This window comes from Myxine glutinosa, chromosome 7 (genome assembly GCF_964187855.1).
Source record: "Myxine glutinosa chromosome 7, kmMyxGlut1.1, whole genome shotgun sequence".
NCBI lineage: Eukaryota > Metazoa > Chordata > Myxini > Myxiniformes > Myxinidae > Myxine > Myxine glutinosa.
The window spans coordinates 149,230,875-149,252,921 of record NC_136267.1 but is presented as its reverse complement, the minus strand read 5'-3'; the positions used below and the strand labels follow the sequence as shown (position 1 = coordinate 149,252,921).

At 42.5% G+C, this 22,047-nt stretch overlaps 1 protein-coding gene across 2 annotated transcripts in view; it reads left to right on the top strand.

Moving 5' to 3' along the window:
- Window positions 1–22,047, top strand: part of LOC137431739 (zinc finger E-box-binding homeobox 2) — a 257,683-nt gene that overhangs the window by 219,132 nt on the left and 16,504 nt on the right. For both annotated transcript variants that reach the window (XM_068123387.2, XM_068123386.2), the window contains 3 exons: window positions 14,842–14,947; window positions 15,684–17,899; window positions 19,155–19,305. In XM_068123387.2, coding sequence (XP_067979488.2) covers window positions 14,842–14,947; window positions 15,684–17,899; window positions 19,155–19,305 — 2,473 coding nt within the window. The remainder of the gene's footprint in view (window positions 1–14,841; window positions 14,948–15,683; window positions 17,900–19,154; window positions 19,306–22,047) is intronic.

Here is a 22,047-nt window from a genome sequence, read left to right as displayed (position 1 = left end):
CCTGAGCTCCTCACCACCTATAAGGCTTTCATCCGCAGCTCAATGGAATACTGCACCCCCCCCCCCCCCCCCACCCTCTGGGCCGGTGCTCCTGCCTCACACCCAGCTCGGCTTCACGCTGTTGAAACCAAAGCGTTCAGAATCATTGGTATCTCCCGCAATGAAGTTACCTCCGAGGGCCTTTCACACTCCTCAACGCAGGCAGGTTGGTGGTCTTTCTGTCTTCTACCGACTCCTCTCCGGCCTTGCTCGCCCAGCTCTCTCTGGGCTCTTTCTCCCAAATATTCCTACAGGTCGCACAAGATCTGCCTGCAACCCTCTTATTGTTAAACTGCCAAAATCTAGGCTCTCTGCTCACCTTCAGTCCTTCATTCCTCTTTTCTCACGTCTCTGGAACAAACTCCCTCACTCTCTTCAATCCCACTCCACCCTCCAGGTCTTTAAAACAGCTGTTCACCACCATCTCTTATCTTCCCCCATCCAAAACCTTGATCTTTGCTACCCCCGCTAATTTCACCCCAAATCCACTTTTTTGAAATACCAACTTCTTTCCTGGAAGTCCTTGGTGTCCTTGGTGTCCTTGTACCTCTCCCACCCCTCCCCCCCCCTTCCCACGCCTCCTCCCCCCAAGCCCTCTCCCTCCCACACTCTCCCTGCTCTCAAATGTTGTGTTTGTGTGCTTCCCCTTCTCTCCCCATCTTGTCTACCGCTCCCCTTTTTATGTACTTTGTTTGTTTGTCTGTTTGATTTGTTTGTGTGATAAATGTTACCTCTTTCACGAGCCTCGATTCTGTATTTTTAAAAAAGAAAAAAAGAAGTATATTCTGCATTTCCTGAAGCCATATGCCCCATCAACCGAAAGACTGCAATACGTCAACATTTTATCAAAATCGAAGTGAAAATATAGTTATTTCACGTTTATTGAATGGTGAAATGCTGTCGTCGGTTTGGACTACATTAGGAAATCCTATTTTGTGAGAAAGCACAGATAGTATTAGAACAGTCAGTTAATTATGACACCGGCACTGAACATTAAACAGTACAACTGGAAACACTTCAAGGCCTCACTTTGGAATTTCAAAAATAACTTCAGTGACGGTACAAATTACTCTACTTGAAGTTTAGATGAATGACTATGACACTAATTCAGGCAGGAAACCAGATTGTCACGCTCAATATTGTTAAAAGACTACAAAGGCATCAAAATGAAACTGACATTTTTATCACGAACTGTGTTTCACGGTCTTCTGGAGACCAAGATTGAGAACCTAACCGGTCAGAACAGAAAATTGTCTGGGCTGCATTTTGGTCGGTCTATCAATAGATATATCGATAATATTGTTCATATCAATGTCCGTGGAATAATGCACGTTAAAGTAAAAAAAAAAATTAACAAAAACCTCTGCGCAAGTATTGAGGCTCATGGGAGAGAAGTATTGACAAGGGAGCACGTGATCAACAGATGATATGGGGCCAAAGGGAAAACAGTGGAGAACAACATGCACGCACAAGTAAATATATAGATAGATAAAGACAGATTGACCACATTTTTTTCTTTTGACTTCCTGTATCTATCTATAATTCCACTAATCTCTGTCTGTGTGTGTGTATGCGACCGCTGTTTCTCGACAACTACCGGTCTGATATACTTGAAACTTGCCAGGTATATTGCTGGGGACCCGAGGATGTGCCTTTTCAAGGTTTCATATTAATCGGACAATTACTTACCGAGCTATGTCCAAAAAACGATTCAACCAATCAGAGAGCAGCGAGCTATCGCGTGTGCCAAACGTGGCGAACACACTCTGCCTCGGACGGCACATTTGAGAGCGTATTCATTTATTTCACGTTGGCAAACTATGTTGCCGCTATGTTGGCGTTAAACTATGTTTTAAAACTAATTAAAACCATTTCATGTAAATAGAGGGGGGGGGGGGGGGGGATTGTCACTGTACTCGCAAGCCGTTCGCCGTTCGCTTTGGCGTTGCGAATGGACCAAAACATTTCATGGACCAAACCATTTCATGTAAAGCGTTCGCCGTTCGCTTTGGCGTTGCGAATGGACCAAAACATTTCATGTACCAAACCATTTCATGTAAATAGAGGGGGGGGGGGATATAATTTTAGATATATATATAGTACGGGCATGCCCTAGTATGTGCAAATCAAGGACTGAGCATATACAGTCACGTGCACAACATAAATGAATATAACTCGAGATTGTATGAAGAACAGTAATTTTAAACCTCCACATGCACTGTCTGGAGAGATCTAAAATAAAGTGTCATTCAGCATTACATGTGCTGTGGTTACGACGTTTACCCCGATCAGACACAATCTGGCAATATATATATATATATACACATGCACACACAGGCTCATGGAGGAACTATTCCAAGATCTGAACCATCTCAATCATGTTATGCCGAGATATTCAGTCATCCATGTATGTAAATGTAATTGCACATCTGTAGTTGTTTTCAGGGGTATCTGCAGTAATTTTGGCTTTTGTGGTTTGAAATCTACCACAACATTTATTATTAAGGACAATACTGAGTTTATGAGCTTCCAAATACGAGTTGTAACTAGATGGTATTCGTAGAAGAATACTTACCCTGCGCAGTCAACTTGATGCGAGCCATCACCTCTGTTTTTTAACATTTTTTTCCTTTGGTCCAATATGGCTGCCAGACCACGTGAGCGATGACATCATAAATTTATATTCTCTAATATCATTATTGTTGCATAGATCACGCTCAATACATTTCAAACTGATCAGACTAAGCACTGTCCTTGTCGAATTATGACGTCATAATTATGACACCAATGACGTCACCGTTAATAACACCTATTCCCCATATTGAATTCTTTATAATGAGCCACGTTTCAATTTTTTCCATGCAGCGGTTTTGGAGATGTAGTGGTGCAACATTTTTCGGTTTTTCCAATATGGCGCCTGTACCACATGACCTATGACGTCATGATTATCATTAAAATATTCTAAAGGAGGAGGCGCGCCTATCGTCAAAATTTCGTGTCCATCAGACCAACATTTGCCGAGAAAATGAATTTTTAAAATGCAGACACGTACGGCACACGGCACATGTACGCACCCGAATGCTTAACCCCTCTTGTCGCTTCGCGAGTTCAGGGTAAAATTATAGTTCGAGTCGTAAGACGATATGTTTGTTGATTGATGGTTTGCTTGAGTGAAGGGTTTGTGCTGCAGAAGCATCTCTTGGCAACATTACACCTGGTTGTTTGCCATTGCCTTTCTGGTCATAGTCAGGACAGAAATTTGGCACTTAGCCAGGGTGCTGGTGATAACTTGCTCACTCTTTAGTGAAAGACACTGTGGGAACTTTAATATCTACTAGGTAACGCTCCTGCATGCGTCTTCACCTTAACAGTAATCTGAGGGATTGTGTGGTTTGTGATGAAACACTAAGCCTGTAAAGTACCAGTGCAACAGTTTGTAGTTGTGTTGAGTACTGAACCAATGAGATTAGAAAGCTCTTCGGAACCTGTGCACCATCCTCTCATACTGATGAAGTGGTATAACATTTTAAACATTTATTTAGGCCCTCAATGACATCATCTATGTGACCCTAAAGCTTTATACTAAGACTCTTTGTATATAACACACCATATTAACAATGAGCGTTGGAATTTAAATGTTGTAGCTGTTAATTGCATCAGATGATGTACCCACTGAAAATCCGTCTGTTGTGCTTATCTCTTCCCTGGATGTTTATATATAGTTGAATGTACCATGATGGAGGTCGCCAGTGCATCATGTCTTCCTGAAGAGCATGTGTGGTTCATGTACTTAATACACTTAAACACAGTTCATGTACTTCTTAAAAATGAAATTCAAATATAGTTATAGATATATTAAAAGTATTGATCTATTCCAAGGGTTATTACCTCCGCCACCAAAGGTGCATGGAGGTTATGTTTTCACCCCGTCTGTCTGTCTGTTTGTCTGTCTGTGAACAAGATATCTCAAAAAGTTGTGGACGGATTCGGACCAAATTTGGAAGAGATGTAGCGTATGTGACAAGGACGAAATGATTAGATTTTTCTGAAGATCCGGATTCGGATCCGGCCACGAGAATTTTTCAAATGATTCTTCACCATTGGGAGATCGGGCCATAAAACAATACATAGCAGGATATCTCAAAACGTTATGGACGGAGTTGGATGAAACTTGGTGGACCGGTTGGTTGTCTGCCAAGGACTCATCGATTCGATTTTGGTGAAGATCTGATTATGGATTCGGCTACAAGAATTATTTAATTTGATACTAGAATCATTTAATTTTTAAGTGATTCTTCACCATTGAGAGTTGTTCGGGTTACATATATAACATGATATTTAAAAACGTTATGGACGAGTTATAACTAAACTTGGTGAACGAGTTGGTTAGTTGACAAGAACAAGCTGATTTGATTTGGGTTCAAGTCCGAATCCAGATCCGGCCTATCAGTGGGATACAAAACAAACTGTTCAGCCTGGTGGAGGTACATGTGCCGTTCTAGTTTGTAGTTAAACTGTGTGTACATCAATAATTACAAACTTACAGAATGGTTATAATTAAGCTTGTAAACTTGTAAAATGATTCAATGACATGGAAGGAGTCCGAGAGAGAAAAAGTATCGATCAGGATCGGTTAATAAGCCCTATTTGTGCAGAGGACGAGTTAATAAGCGCTGTGCGGCGGACAGGTTAATAAGCCATATTTATACCTACTGCGACTTTGCCCTTTGACATTTTGACCCAATTATTCATTCTTCTTCTTCATATTCTCATAATAAAGCTTAGTTGAAAATTTGATGACAAAAAGCTCAAATGGTAAAATTATTTTTATAGTTTGGACAGATGGACACACACACACACACACACACACACACACACACACACACACACACACACACACACACAAACACACAAACACACACACAAACACACACGAGCGCACGCACACCCACACGCGCACATACTCACGCACACACACACACACACACACACACACACACACACACACACACACACACATACACACGAGCGCACGCACACGCGCACATACTCGCGCACGAGCACACACACACGCGCACATACTCACGCACGAGCCACACACACACACACACGCACACACACACACACACATACACACACACGTGCATACACATACACACACACACACACACATAAGCACACACATGCACGCATGCACACACACACACACACATACACACACGTGCATACACACACACACACACACACACACACACACACACGCATACACACACACACATGCATACACACACACACACATAAGCGCACGCATGCACGCACACACACACACACACACACACACACACACACACACACACACACACACGTGCTCATACACACACACACACACACACACATGAGCGTGCACACACGCACGCACACGCATGCACACGCACACACACACGCACACGCACGCAGACACACACACACACACACACACACACACACACACACACACACACACACACGCATACACACACACACATGCATACACACACACACACATAAGCGCACGCATGCACACACACACACACACACACACACACACACACACACACACACACACACACGTGCTCATACACACACACACACACACACATGAGCGTGCACACACGCACGCACACGCATGCACACGCACACACACACGCACACGCACGCAGACACACACACACACACACACACACACACACACACACACACACACACACACACACACACACACACGTAATTGCAAACTCCCGTCTCCCGCTGCGCGGCTGACGTGATAGCAACCAATATAACAATGTTTTTAGTGTTTCGAGGAAATCGCCGAAGCAATGGTGGCTCTTTAAGGAGCAGTATTGACGAAATTAACTTCAGAAAGTGAAAAAAGAAACCGGGGCCACCGAATCCACTCCCTTACATTTGCGCCTGACCGAGCTTAAAACCGTCCTTTATGTGGCAAATGGAACTTGGGGGAAATGTATGTTCAGTGTCCCGTCTTATACCAATCGTCAAATTTGGCTTACGCAACTACTAAATTGTGTTCGAAAGATAAAGGTAATGTGTCTCTTATATATAAGGGTAATAAGTAAAACAAGCGTTACGCCTAGGTCTCCCGTCGGTGAAGTGATGTAAGTTGACAAAGTGGAAGACGCAAAGCGGCCATCTTGGATTTTGACGTGGCGACCCAATTTTCAATAGCTTTATTCCTTATGCCTTACGCAGCTTACCCACACACCAGATTAGAAGTTGGTACTCCGCTTATTTTTCCAGATATTCCGCTCACAAGGTTCAGACATACATGGCGGCGGCCATCTTCGATGTTGACGTGGCGACCCAATTTTCAACAGCTTTCTTCCTTATGCGTAGATACACCCACACACCAGATTAGAAGTTGGTACTTCGCTTATTTTTCAAGATATTCCGCTCACAAGGTTCAGACACACATGGCTGGCGGCCATCCTGGATTTTGACGTAGCGACCCAATTTTCAACAGCTTTCTCCCTTATGCGTAGATACACCCACACACCAGATTAGAAGTTAGTAGTTCGTTTATTTTTCAAGATATTTCGCTCACAATGTTCAGGCATATATATGGTGGTGGCCATCTTGGATTTTGACATTGCGACCCAATTTTCAATAGCGTTCGTCCTTATGCCTAGATACACCCACACACCAGATTAGACGTGAGTAGTTCATTTATATTTCACGATATTTTGCTCACAAGGTTCAGACGTACATGGTGGCGGCCATCTTGGATTTTGACGTGGCGACCCACTTTTCAATGGCATTCTTCCTTATTCCTAGATACACCCACACACCAGATAAGAAGTTGGTACTTTGCTTATTTTTCAAGATATTTCGCTCACAATGTTCAGACATATATATGGTGGCGGCCATCTTGGATTTTGACGTGGCGACCCAATTTCCAACAGCCTTCTTCCTTATGCCGAGATACACCCACACACCAGATTAGAAGTTGGTACTTCGCTTATTTTTCAAGATAATCCGCTCACAAGGTTCAGACATACATGGCGTCAGACATATATGGCGGTGGCCATCTTGGATTTTCACGTGGGTTGCACCCACACACCAAATTTGAATGCGGTCCTTCGCTTACGCACGCACGCACGCACGGACGGACGGACGGGCGGGAAAACCATAGTCCCCCTTTCGCTCCGCGGTGCGACGGGGGACAAAAATATACGACTACCAGGTAATCTCTATACAGGACATGGCAATTCTAATCGTTTGCCAGCAATAGCTATGACATTGATCATACACACCCTGCACCTCCGACATATCATTGTCACATTGCATTTGCTTCACAATTCATTTTCACGTACTGTGAGAGTAGTCAACAGGTGTGGCCTGGATGGTGGTGATGTCATATCACAATGCGAAATCAGGAGAGGGGGTAAAGCTCAAGCACCCCCATCTGATGATTTTGGGAACAAACAGAATCTTTGTGCAGTGTGTAATGACACTGGCCTTGGTTTCATAACAGCTGTCTTCCCTTGAGAACTATCAACCACACCCAGCTGTCCATATGCTTCAAAAGTACACTACTACTTCGGACAGCAGCCCAAAAAAAGGCCATTTCTCTTTCAGTTGAGGCGGTCATTTTCATATATTCAAACCATGCACTGGATGTTCAAAAGGTTATCGTAATGATCTACAATAGTTCGACAAACACATTTTTTGTTTTTGTTTTCAATAAAGTTTTTAAATTTAAAACGACACTTTGTGGTATAATGGTTAGAATGTCTCCTCTGAGTCTGAGAGGTCTGAGAGGTCAGTTGAGATGTTCGAACCTGACCCTGGCCGAGTTATACCAAAGAGTTTAAAATGGTACATGATCATTCCTTGGTTGATGCTCAACATTTAAAAAGGAGCATAGGCAAACAACCATCGGTTGGCAACCTTAACTCCTCCTGTGTTGAAGTTCCTTGAAGGAGAAATCGTATTTATTTATTTACTCATATAAGTGTCCATTATTATTAGTAAGGAAATTATTTTTCTTACCAATTGTATCAATACATATTGAAAACTACAAAAAGTTGGCGTTTCAAAAACTAATGTGAGTGTCTTGTTCGATGCCTCTTTGAACACCACACGTATATCCATATAATAGAGCAGGTGTGTCTGTATGTCCCCGAACTACTCCTCAGTTGTGGACCTAGCCCCACCAAACTTTCTGTGTGTCCCCGAACTACTCCTCAGTTGTGGACCTAGCCCCACCAAACTTTCTGTGTGTCCCCGAACTACTCCTCAGTTGTGGACCTAGCCCCACCAAACTTACTTTCTGTGTGTCCCCGAACTACTCCTCAGTTGTGGACCTAGCCCCACCAAACTTTCTGTGTGTCCCCGAACTACTCCTCAGTTGTGGACCTAGCCCCACCAAACTTTCTGTGTGTCCCCGAACTACTCCTCAGTTGTGGACCTAGCCCCACCAAACTTTCTGTGGAACCTTTTGGGTTCCCAGTAAGTGTCTAAAGTTGGGTGGGAGGTTTCAAAACTTTCTCAAAACATTTTCTTTTTGAGATGTTGGGCTCCCACCCCTGCAGAGCATGGGTACTTTGCGAGTCATAAAATAATTCCATTCAATTCAATTTAACTTCGTGTTCTGTTAAATTGTGAATCAGTTTAAAGACGGTTTCAAGCTTTTTGTTTTATATGTCAATCATTCCAAAAGTAATTTGAGGATAAAGGAGTTGATAATGCAATAACAAATCTCTCATCTTGTTCATCTTTGTTGTTGTTTTGCTTTTGCAAGTGTGGATTGTCAGGGCAATGCATGATGGATGCAATATTTTTGATATGTTGTTGTAATACATGTGTCATAGCACACTCCACGCTTTAAACATACTCACACTTGTGCTATTAAACATACGTGTTGTGAGACCATATTGTATATATATTTTTTGTCTTAAATACCCGTATATTTGATGTTTTGATTATCTCAACACGTTTCAGTGATGTCCTTTTTTGGAACTTTTTTTGCAAACCCCATATTGTTTCAAGAACAAGAACGACACTCAGTAGAGCGCATACCTCCACCAGGTTGAACAGTTTACATCTCGTATCCCACTGATAGGCCAGATCTGCATCCCCACTTGAACCAAAATCTAACCGGCTTGTTCTCGTCACCTAACGAACTCATCCACCAAGTTTGGTCATAACTCGTCCACAACTTCTTTAAATTTCGTGCTATACTCGTATATCATTTTTGGCCACATTTCACAATGATGAAGAATCACTTGAGATATTTAAAAAAATTCTCCGATACGGATCTGGATTCGGATCTTCATCAAAATCGAATCAATTTGTCCATGCCACATACCCAACCTGCCCACCAAGGTCTGTCCGAATCCATCCATAACATTTTAAAATATCGTGCTGTAATCGTTTTTGACCCAATCTCTCAATGGTGAAGGGTCATTTAAAAAAGAGTACCTGGATCCAGATCTTCACCAAATTCTAATCAATTTATTTATGTCACATACCCAACCTGTACACCAAGTTCGTCCGAATCAGTCCTCAATTTTTTTTAAAGATATCCTCCTCACAGACAAATAAACAGACAGACAGGGGTGAAAACATAGTTTGTTCCCACTTTCTTTGGCAGAGGTAATAACAATGGTAATACTTTTATTAGTCCCCTACCGGTGTACACCGGAGGGGACTATAGGTTTGCACGCCGTCCCTCCGTCCGTCAGTCCGTCAGTCCGTCAGTCCGTCACGCAAAGAACTGGTTTACGGACTTTTTTTCTAAACGCTTAACGCTAATGATTTCAAACTTGGCACATGGTTTCCTCATGATAAGTTACAGACCAAGTTCGAAATTCACGACGTTTCGATCATTTTTGACAAAGTTATGGCACTTTGAACTTTGGGAATTCTGATAATTCTGATGATCAGTCCTCAATTTTTTTTAAAGATATCCTCCTCACAGACAAATAAACAGACAGACAGGGGTGAAAACATAGTTTGTTCCCACTTTCTTTGGCAGAGGTAATAACAATGGTAATACTTTTATTAGTCCCCTACCGGTGTACACCGGAGGGGACTATAGGTTTGCACGCCGTCCCTCCGTCCGTCAGTCCGTCAGTCCGTCAGTCCGTCACGCAAAGAACTGGTTTACGGACTTTTTTTCTAAACGCTTAACGCTAATGATTTCAAACTTGGCACATGGTTTCCTCATGATAAGTTACAGACCAAGTTCGAAATTCACGACGTTTCGATCATTTTTGACAAAGTTATGGCACTTTGAACTTTGGGAATTCTGATAATTCTGATGATCCTTAAATAACGTAATTCCTAAATAATTCCTAATAATCGTAAATAACGTAACGATGATTCCGTAAATAACGGAAGATGATTTTTGACATGTCAAAAGTTGTTTCGGGTTGTGACGAGTTATCTACGGATACCAGCGAGTTATTTACGGATGCTTGCGATTGACTACGAGTTGGCGATCCGTAAGGACTCGTAAGAATAATCCGTGTATGTGAAGGTTGCATTAACTCAGTGCCATTTTAAGTTTTAATTTCCTTTAAAAACCAATTTCTCCGCAATAATTGGACCGATTGAGATCAAATTTTCACCGTAGGAGGGACTCGGTCTGTAGAATATTTTAATGGTAATTATGACGTCACAGGTCACGTGGTTCGTCCGCCATATTGTTTTTCGTGAAAACACGAAAAACCCTTTTTCTCTGCAACGGCTGAACAGATCGAGGCCAAACTTTTCAGGCATAATCGCATACCCATGACGAACAAAAAAGTCAACGAGCTTGACGGAATGCGTCACATGGTTTCAGAGTTATGACGTTTTTAAGCATGAACCTTTAAAACCGAGCTCCTCCCTCATTTTTGATCCAATCGAGGGGAAACTTCAGAAATCTGTTCAGCATCTCAGTCTACTAAAATGACGTTTTGGAATTTGCGATAGGGCACGTGGTTTGGCAGATATCGTTAATTAAACGAAAATATTTTTTAAAAATGGATATCTCTTGAATCGCCAGTACCTCAGACCGTGAGTTGATAATAAATTATATAATTCACACAGTGAAATACGTGCAGGCCACTGCACGGAGCGACCTTGCGGACTTATAAACGAGGCGAGGCGTGACACATGCGTCTCAGCATACCTCAGATCAAGTTTGAAAACTATCATCAACCGTGCATAAATTTGCATATTCCATCATTTTTGACAAAGTTATGGCACTTTGTTTATTCTAGAGTTCTCCTCAAGCCGCAACACACGCCCTCAGCCTCGTCTCGCGAACGTCAAAAGCGCGACAGACCGCGCTCTTGCAGGAGGGGCGGAGCCAAGCCGAGCAACATATACAGACTTGGCATTTAATATGGAATATTTTTTTGTGGGGGTGAACTTACTTTTCAAGATGTCTTAGAACCAAAAGTTCATTGGAATTATTTTGAAATTATTCTAGATTTTGTTAATGTGACATTTAAAAGAAACAAAAACCACATTTGACATTTCGAAACAAATAAATTGATCCTTGAAAGTGATGTAAACTGATATCGAACTCAATTCATGGACAGTACTGTGTTAAACTTCTGTACGTTTTCCAGAAGTATCTCTTTATTTTGCACATTAGCCAAAAAAAATTTAACAAAAACAAAAGTTCAATTACGACTGGGATTACGGACAGTAAAATTACCGTTCAGTACTTCGTGTAACCCCCACGAGCATTCAGGAGAGCACGTACACGTTGAGGCATGCTGCTCACGAGATTTGCCAAGGTTTGGACAGGAATCGCTTGCCATGCAGTGACAATAGCCTGCAGCAATTCATGCACAGAGGTCGGCTGCTGGTCCAAGTGGTCGATTTGACGCGTTAATTCTGCCCACAAGTTCTCTATCGGATTCATATCCGGGGACATGGCAAGCCACTCCATATGCTCTACACCACGGTCAGCAAGAAAGTGTTGGATCATGCGAGCACGATGAGGCCGTGCATTGTCATCTTGGAAGACAAAGTTTCTTCGAAAGGCTGCACGAGCAAATGGAAGCAATGTTTCTTCCAGAATGGCCCTGTACTTGAACTGGTTCAGGTTTCCATTCAGAACAACCAGGTCAGTTTTGCCCCCTGCATGAAAAGCAGCCCAACGGTCACCCCAATACCTCCAGCTTGGACTCTTGGCACTATACAATCTTTGTTGTAGGCTTCATGCACTTGTCTGCGCACTCGGACGCGGCCATCTTGACGATAGATCAGAAATCTAGACTCGTCACTGAAGATCACGTGATGCCAGTGCCCTGGCTGTCATTGACGGTGCTCTCTGGCCCACTGCAATCGGCGCTGGCGGTGTTGTCTGGTCAGGCATGGCTTTCTCAGGGGATGCCTGGCACGATAGCCTGCTTGAACCAGTCGTTGGTTGACTAGCCTTCTGGATACAGGCACATTTGTCAGTTGCTGCCACTCAGCCCTAAGCCGATTAGCTGACTTGGTACGGCCATTGCGGACTAACCGGTGCAGCTGGCGATCATCCCTCCTTGTGGTTCTGCGGGGACGTCCTGGCCTCGGTATTGGAGTAGGGACACCCCTCTGAGCATTTCGTTTCAGGATCTTTGACACCTGACCTTGAGTGATGCCATACTGCCGAGCAATAGCATGCTGTTTCATGCCGTAATTTCCTAAAGCCACCACTCCATGACAAACAGCATTGTCGAGTTGACGGACCATCTCCAGAGGAAGCGGCAATAACTTTTGGAGACGTGCAGCAGTTGTTTTCCACTAATACAGAATGCAACAACCCTTGTATACCCGACTGTGAAGCCAATCATCAAATGCACCTGTCCGTACATTTTGCCACGCCACCTGTGATATAATCCTGTTGTTGACTTCTTGCTGCGACAGACAATCAGTGACATGGTTCTTTTAACAAATAAATCACCAAAGTGTAAAAGAAACTCACCAGCTTGATATACTGAGTTAAGAAAGTAAACCCAAGTCAAGAAAAAAAATATATTCCATATTAAATGCCAAGTCTGTATATACACATAGATCATTGATCTTGAAAAACAACGTATTTTGTCGTGCTTCTGCTGACGTGTCTGCGTGTATAAATCGAAGTCCCGAGTGCGAATCACAGGTGAGCCCGTCCTGAGGTAATTAGTGATTGGGAACGATTCAGAACCTGCAGGTAAATAACCCTTGGTAATTTCCCCAACAGATTTCTGGACTATAATTTGGAGTGCGGTAAGTCAAAGCTGTTAATATTCCTTGTGTACAATATGCTGTAATCGTGGACTGTTCTTTAAAATGCTTTCCTAGAATAAGCATCAAGTCAAAAACGTTTTCACTGAATTTTGTTTCCATTGACACAATTCTTCATATCAGGCAAGAATACATCGAATTCACATAGTTTACCAATAAATCAACAATACATCTAGGGAGGTTGGAGTGTCACTTTACCATATGCTTCTGTGCGTATAATCTGCGTGAATACTTCTTTAAATATGTATCCGATACTCTGCCCTCTTAGCAGTATACCCAGTACGCGTCAGAAGTAACCTAGCTTCCACGGTCCGTGGATAACCTGGTCAGGATAACCCGGTCAGGTTAACCCGGTCAGGATAACCCGGTCTCACATCATCCGCGCCCACATTCAACCGTGCATAAATTTGCATATTTAATGAGGTTCGTCTGTCACACTTTGGTTTAGTGCGATAACTCCACCAAACATTGGCTGATTTCAACAAAATTTTGTACACACATGTGCCTCAGCATAACTGCGATCAAGTTTGAAAATCAGCATCAACCGTGCATAAATTTGCATATTTAATGAGGTTCGTCTGTCACACTTTGGTTTCGTGCCATAACTCCACCAAACATTGGCTGATTTCAACAAAATTTTGTACACACACGTGTCTCAGCATAACGCAGATCAAGTTTGAAAACCAGCATCAACCGTGCATAAATTTGCATATTTAATTAGATCCGTCTGTTCGTCTGTCACAGTTTGGTTTCCGTACGATAACTGCACCAAACATTGGCTGATTTCAACAAAATTTTGTACACACACGTGTCTCAGCATAACTCAGATCAAGTTTGAAAACCAGCATCAACCGTGCGTAAATTTGCATATTCGATCATTTTTGACAAAGTTATGGCACCTTGAACTTTGGTAGGGGACGTGTATTGCAGCGTAATACTCAGAATGCTTGTTCATTCTAACTGTGACTGCATTTTCCCCAATCTTTTACTGTATTACCAATCCATATAAATGTCAAATGTCTTGTTGTCTTGGCATGTTTCCCATTTGTTAATTCCCTTTACGCATTCAAATCACATGATCAGTTCTCTAAAAATAATGTTTCAAGATGATGTGAACTCGGGAGAGCCATTGACACGAACTTTCAAAGTTGTTATCTTCGCAAAGAGATATAGAATTCCTGCCATTTAATTTAAAGGAGCATATTTCTTGCTACATGACAAATTTTCTTTTTTTAAATCACCATGGATGTTTTATGCATCTGATATCTATGTGCCATTTGAAACAGCTGCCAATTTTGGCATGCAATCACAGGCTTTATAGTCAATGGGATTCAGTGGGAAAAGGTGACACTTCTCTTGACTTAACTCTCAATTACGGCGGCGCTAAGACATTCCGGAAAATTCTCAGCAGCTGCCTCCGCAGCACCTGTCCCATAAAGCCTTATGCTTTCCTTGGCGACCAACAACTGACTTGATTGTGCAAATGTGCTCTGGCTGGAGTTTGCGTTCCTCCATTTGGTTCTCACGCTTTTCCAGGAGGTGGGCACTCAGGCAGAAATGAACCGGAAGTTCAAGTGCAGTGAGTGTGGGAAGGCTTTCAAATACAAACATCACCTCAAGGAGCACTTGAGGATCCACAGCGGTAAGTGTTACCTTTTTGCTTTCCAATGACTTTTTCTTCCAATTAGGAAATCTTTGTAAAAAGTTAGTTAGCAATAGAGCTGAGAGCTTAAAATGTGGTTCAACAATTGCTTCTCCCTCCAACCATCACTCACCTCTATTCATTCACCATGGCTTGCGTATCTCATTGGCAAAATATTCACTTTCCGCTCCAATGCAGATGTGTGTGCCTAAAGCAGCACCAAGTTTGTTTAAGTTGTGCTCTGAACGAAGAAAAGCACACAAAATATTACTCACCTACGTTATCTTTGGCAGAAAGAAGCTAAGCAAGTGTTGTTGATTTCAACGTAATCTGTTGTTTTATATGAGTGGAGGTAATTTTATAACTCGTGTTTCAAAGCATCATGGATTCATATTTTAATTAGCTTTCTTCGATTGACCACTTTTTGGTCTGTGAGACTATAAGATTTCATACATTATTTTAACTCATCAGGAGCAGCAAAGTTTCGAAAGTCTTAAGGATGTTTGTAAACTCATAATAATGTCAGTACAATGTGTGAGTCTGACAATGGTAGGGAAATTTCCTTAGCATGGAGTATATTTCCAAATATTTTGTCTTCTTCTTCATTACATTTCATATCACAGGTGATATTGCTTTATTTTTCAGAATGCATCTGAATTATAAAATAGATTAACCTTGTTGAACATATGTGAATGATCAGTTTAACATCAGTCTATCTTTGTGTTGTGCTGTCCAGGTGAAAAGCCTTACGAGTGTCCAAACTGCAAGAAACGCTTCTCTCACTCTGGGTCCTATAGCTCACATATAAGTAGCAAGAAATGCATTGGGCAGGCTTCGCCAGGAGCTGCAATGACCAATGGGGGTCGATTGAAGATGGGAATAAGGGGGATGGGATCACCTCCATCACATTCTCCCACCTCTCCAGATAGCCAAGCGCTCTCCCAGCTTCGGCAAAAACTGCAAGGTGCCAGCCGCCTTTCACCTGAACATTTGCATTTGTCGCTGCCTGAATCCTTGAGAATAAAGGCCGAGCCACAGCTGCCAAGCGACTATTTCCAAGACTTCCGCACCTCTGCTTCAGGCTTCACCTACTCAAACGGTGGAAGCAATATTATCAACAGTAGCACCAACCTTCCAATGAACTTCAGTGCAGCAATGTTTGGTTCGATGCAGCCATCCCTCATTTCCCAACTGAACCCTGACCTTTTGGCTTCAACTGAGCCAGCAGTACAAAATTTATTACAGTCACTGACAGGTGGGGAAGACCTCAGGGCGAGGTTCAAAGATGGAGAACTGCCAGTAGGCCTTAATGAGGTGCACAAAGTACTACGGATTGTAGATAATACAGTGTCTAGACTGAAGGCCTGCACACCATTACGGGATGATGGTGCTCAGATACTTGAACGTTCTGTAAAGATCGATCCAGAAGCTGAGGAATTGACAGCAGCAGCAACAGTGCAAGGGGTTGCGACTGTGCCAAAGAGCCATGCACTGTCTCGACTCTCCCCATTCCTGGCACAAAATGGAATGGCAAAGAGCATCATTGATTATACCCTGGAGAAAGTGAATGAAGCCAAGGTCTGCTTGCAGGGATTCGATCAAGGATCGTTGATAGAAAATGGACAGGAACTTGAAAGAGAAGCATGGCAATTTGGCAGAAACATAGAGGAAGGCAGTATACCACCATTTAATGGTCAGAATGTGACACACAAGCAAGACCTCGATGGGTCAGCCTCTGGTTCGTGCATGCACCGGTGTCAATTTTGTGGCCAGGCCTTTGCTGGGCCTATCCCCCTCCATCAACATGAGCGGTACTTGTGCAAGATGAATGAAGAAATCAAAGCTGTGCTGATCCGCCCTAGCCCAGAACGCAAAACCCTGAAGTTGAAATCAATTTCAACAGAAGGTTCTATTTCACCAGAAACACACCGAGAAAGATCTTCACCAAACACGCCTGCTCCAGAAATGTCAAGGCACGCATTATACGGCAAGCATAATGCTGAAGATTTCATCAAGGCCGAAATGCTTGCACAGTTTTCACGACTTGTTTGTGCTCGTAGTTTTCCTAACCGTTGTCCAAACAGAGATAACCTGTGTAGTCTCCAGGACTCTGCCCATGCAAATGTACCTGGAGGCACCGCCAGCAATGGTGAGGGCTCATCAGAAAGTTCTCCCCTCACTTCATTCTGTCTTCCTCAGATGAATGTTGGAGTTCTCCATCATAGAAGCCCTCTGAGAAGGACGAACAAGTTCTCACCAAGCCGACTGTTAACTGCCTCAAACTATAGCCATATTTCCAGGAGTAACACTCCTTCTTCCCCATTGAATTTATCCGTTTCAGGACATCAGATAGACCAGACCCAAAACGGATGTTCTCACTCACCAAATGGAGTTCCTCGCAGCACATCGAACGGTTCTTTGTCATCTGATGATATTCTGATTTCATCACAGGCCGAGCCGCTGGACCTTTCACTGCCAAAAGCCTCAAATCATATCAAGATTACCAAGAGGTTCAAAATGAGTGACCAAGACAGCTTAGGGATGGTAGAATCAGGCAGTGATACATCATCTCCCACAAGTCAGCAAGATGAGCCTCTCAACCTGACTTTCTTCAAAAAAGAGCCATGTGGCCATGGTGATGATGAAATAACTGGAAATATTACATCCATCACTGGAGTGAGGAAGCCTGCCTTTGACCTATCACTATCTTATGGAACAAAACCCCAACCACCTCCACTATACTCAGCATTTCCGCCACTCAGCACCTTCCCACACCCAGGGAACCTCATACCATCACTGCACGCAGGCAGAATGCCTGAGCTGGGGCCTTACGCAGGCCTCGACCAACTGCCCTTCTTTCCACATCTGGCGTATCATACATCTTTCCACCCAATCGCTGCAACTGGAGACTTCAATCTGAACAGGAAGTTCCTGCATAGAGGCAGTGCTCAGGTCAGCAGTGAGTATAAAGCTTGCTACATGTCCTTTGACCCACATCATTTCCCCTTCGAATATTTATTTACTAAAAAATAAAAGTACAACAAGTTATCGTATTGTTTAAATTATTGTTATTATCTCCGCCACCAAAGGTGGACGGAGGTTATGTTTTCACCCTGGTCTGTTTGTTTTCACCCTCAAAACGTTGTAGACATATTCAGACAGAATTTGGTGGACACGTTAGTACAGGTGTGCGACAAGGACGAAATGATTAGATTTTGGTGAAGATCCAGATCCAGATACTCGAATTTTTTCAGTGCTTCTTCACCATTGAGAGATAGGGCTAAAACTGACATCTCAAAAGGTTATGGACAAAACTTTGTGGACAGGTTGGGTTTACACACGTAAAAGAAGAATTGATTCAATTTTGTTGAAGATCCGAATACGGATTCGGATCCAAGGATTAAAAAAAAAAAATTAAGTGATTTTTCACCATTAAGACATTGGACCAAAAACAATATATAGCAAGATATTTCAAAACGTTCTAGATATGTTATGACAAAACTAGGTGGATGAGTTTGTTACGCGACAAAAACAAGCTGATTAGATATTTGCTCAGATCCAGATCCAGTTCTGACCTATTGATGGGATACGAAACGTAAATTATTCAGCCAGGCAGAGGTATGCGCTCTACCGAGTGCCATTCTAGTCATTGATATTATTATTGTCATTATCAATCATTGTGTCAGCATACAATATTAAACTTTATTTCTCTTACTTGCTAAGTTGATTCCAAAGTGCTTTGAAAGAAATGTGAGTTTCTGCACATATCAATGCAGTATCCGTCTTTTATGTGGCTAGTTGTATGATGCGGCCACCTGTCTTGTGCTGCAAACTTCACTTTGAAGAAGAGGTAATCACATAAGGATTTGGTCCATTGGAGTCACACCCGTCAAGCTGCACTATATTCCCTTCACCAGCAGAGTGAATTCCAGTAACGAATCCTTTGATTGCTGTTCCAATACATAAGCAATGCCAAACTGTCTTTCGAAAATATATTATCATGGCTTATTTCGCTGAGGAGACAGAAACAGAAGCAACTCATAAGCTGTCCTCTTCAAATGATCATGCCTAACTTCCTCATAGCTGTCTCCAAGCTTTTCATGTCCAAACGCCCAGGCACATGTGGTTGGATACGCAGAGCATGTGTTACTTCAGTATTATTGTGGTTATGGACTTGTTTTATCTCATTCCAAATTTTGGACGGCAGGCGGAGGATGGAGATCATGGTTCCGATTCTGACTCGGGCCTACCACACAAGAAGTTACGGAAGGGAGAAACAGGGTGCTTCTCCTGTGACTTGTGTGACAAAACATTCCAGAAGAGCAGCTCCCTTCTGAGGCACAAGTATGAACACACAGGTGAATGCCCCTTTCTCCCCATAAGGGGCCACTTACATATTACATGTGCATGGGAGGAAGTGTTAAATTGAGAAAATAAAGTGAGAAAACAAAGCAAAGGAAGGATTGTAGGGGACAAAGGCTTGTGTCGAACAATTGAGCAGAGAGGAAATAAAAGGAGGATTGGGAGACATTTTAATTAAGGAGAATAGGAAAGGGATAATATGGGACATATGAGAAAGGGAGATTGAGAATTAGACATTTTGCATACATAATATGTATATGACCCCGAAGGCAAGTTCCTATTGCATCCTGAAAGCCAAAGCAAAATTACCATTGGATGTCACATTTGAATCAATCTTGCCATCTGTTATGCTGAGTTTTATTCCAGATTTGGGGGTAAAGAGGCTGCGCTAGTTACATTGTTATGCCAATCCCAAGTTACAGTGTGAGCATTAAATTCCAACCACAATGTATGTGTTGTGGTCACCACATATTGATCAGACCAGGCAGTACAGGTAGATTAACCACCTACATCAAGGCCATTAATGAGCCAGCTGGCCTTTTACTGGCAATCTGATGATGACCTGGTAATTATCCTGAAAATAGTTTGGTTTCTAGAAGGATAGAATCCGAGTCGTTAGAATCCAACTGTTTTCTTCTACATGGGATACCAATCCAGTTTCCACACCAATGAGGCCACCATTGTCGTGAAATAGCTACGATATACATGTCATTCGATTGAATGGCATATGTATGACAAATATTTCACGACAATGGTGGCCTTACTCGATTACTTTTGGCCATGAATGCCTTTGAAATCCTTGGTTGTGAAATATTCTCACAAGACCCTCCATCTTAATCCCAACACATTATATGTTTGCGATACTTCTAAATTTCCCTGAATAATAGTTATATATTTATTTATTTATTGTTAGCAATACCACAGGGGAAGGGTCAAGCCCCAAAATCAAAAGGGTCCCCTGGGTGGAAAAGCAAAGAAAGAAAATGGGAAAATATGACGAGGATGGGGGTGCGCAGATGATTGGCCCACAGTAAAGTAAAGAGGGGGAGAGGCTTCGGAGAACTTTGCAGACAAGCAAGGAGCATTCCAGATGGGACAAACAGTGCAAACTAGTGGCCTCGATAGGGCCTCCATGATTCCCGTGTTCCAGGCACAATCTGGCAAAGAAGGGGATCCAAGATTATGCGCGCCAGGCAATGGGGCAGCCTCCCAGGCCACTACGCCCGGGTTCGGGCATCTAGCTTTCTTGAGACAAGCCTATGGCAACACCGATTCCAACAGTACCCTTTAGCAGGAACCGCAGAACCAGGAATGCAACCCCATAAGGAATAAAGAACCCAAAAACCCACAAACCTCCCATCCGGAAGCCTGCCCCAAGAGCTTGCAACGTAACCAATTTTCTGTTAAAGGCTCCTAAGGGACAGGTGGTGGTACCGCCCCGGGTGGCTGCAGACAGCCTAACACCTTGAGGTATATAATGTAATGAAGGTATAGGTACATAATTAATGAAAGGTATATAATGCAATTGTAATCACATGTGCTTCTTTAGTTCCTTATTATTCCAGAAAGTCCCACAGCACTGGACCCCGACAATTGGAGAAAAATCACATCAATTTAACCATTCATAATTTCATGTTTTTTGACAAGATGGCCGACTTCATGCTGTCTGACAGAGTGAAGGAATTATATAGAGGCTCAATAGATTTAAATCTATGGGATTAAAATCACTGAAGAGATTTTCCGGTGTGAGCAAGCCATAGACTGTCAAAAAGAATTTTCTTCGTTCAAATTTTTTTTTACTAAAATAAGAAAAGTTTTCTTGAAACAAGAAAACTATGATGCAGCTAGAAAGATTTTCTCATTTTTTTTTTGGTTTCAAGAAAACTTTTCTTATTATGAGAAAAAAATATTGAACAAAGAAAATTATTTTTGACAGTTTAGTATTAATAATGTGACTTTCCTTTCAAGGAACCTAAACGCAAGTGGAGGTGATTAAACCCATCAAAGCCGGCACTAGTAGTGCCAACTTTTGGGTGTTTGTCCAAGCTCTATCCTTTCAAATGCTGAGCGTCAAGGAAGGAAGCAGCCCGTGCCAGTTTTTAAAGTCATTGGTATGACTCAGCCAGGGTTGGAACCACCAACCTCCCAGACTCAGAGTGGACACACTAACAATTACACCACTAAATACAATCATTATGTCACCGAATATTATTCTCCGCTATTTCTAAAGAAACAGAACTATATTTCTTTATCTAATGTATAAATTCAAGAATCAATTGATTTGCTGTACAGATCAACGCTAAGGAAGGTGACAGAGGATAATGAGTCAAAGAACTGAGAGTATAGCAAAAGTTGGACATAATAACCAAAGGAATAAATGAACAGGAAAAGAGGAGAGTGATGAGGGTAGGAAACACAGTAACCTGTAAAATAGAGGGTTAGGTTAGTTCGGGTTAATGGGGGTAAAAACTATCACGGGTGACTATCGAGGGTTGACAGAAACTTTTCCACCTTGTCAGGAGGAAAGGACACAGAGTCCAGGAGCAGCTGGGTACGACTGATCTCTGATCATCAATTTGGTTTCAGACCTGGACATATATAAGACCTCTGCTCTTATATATATAAGAGATGGCACTATAATATGGTGGTGCATTGCTTCCTGGAAGCCCTGGAGGGAAGCACGTCATTTAACAGCCTCAGGAAGGTGGATCCTTGGACAGTGAGGTGGACAAATAGGA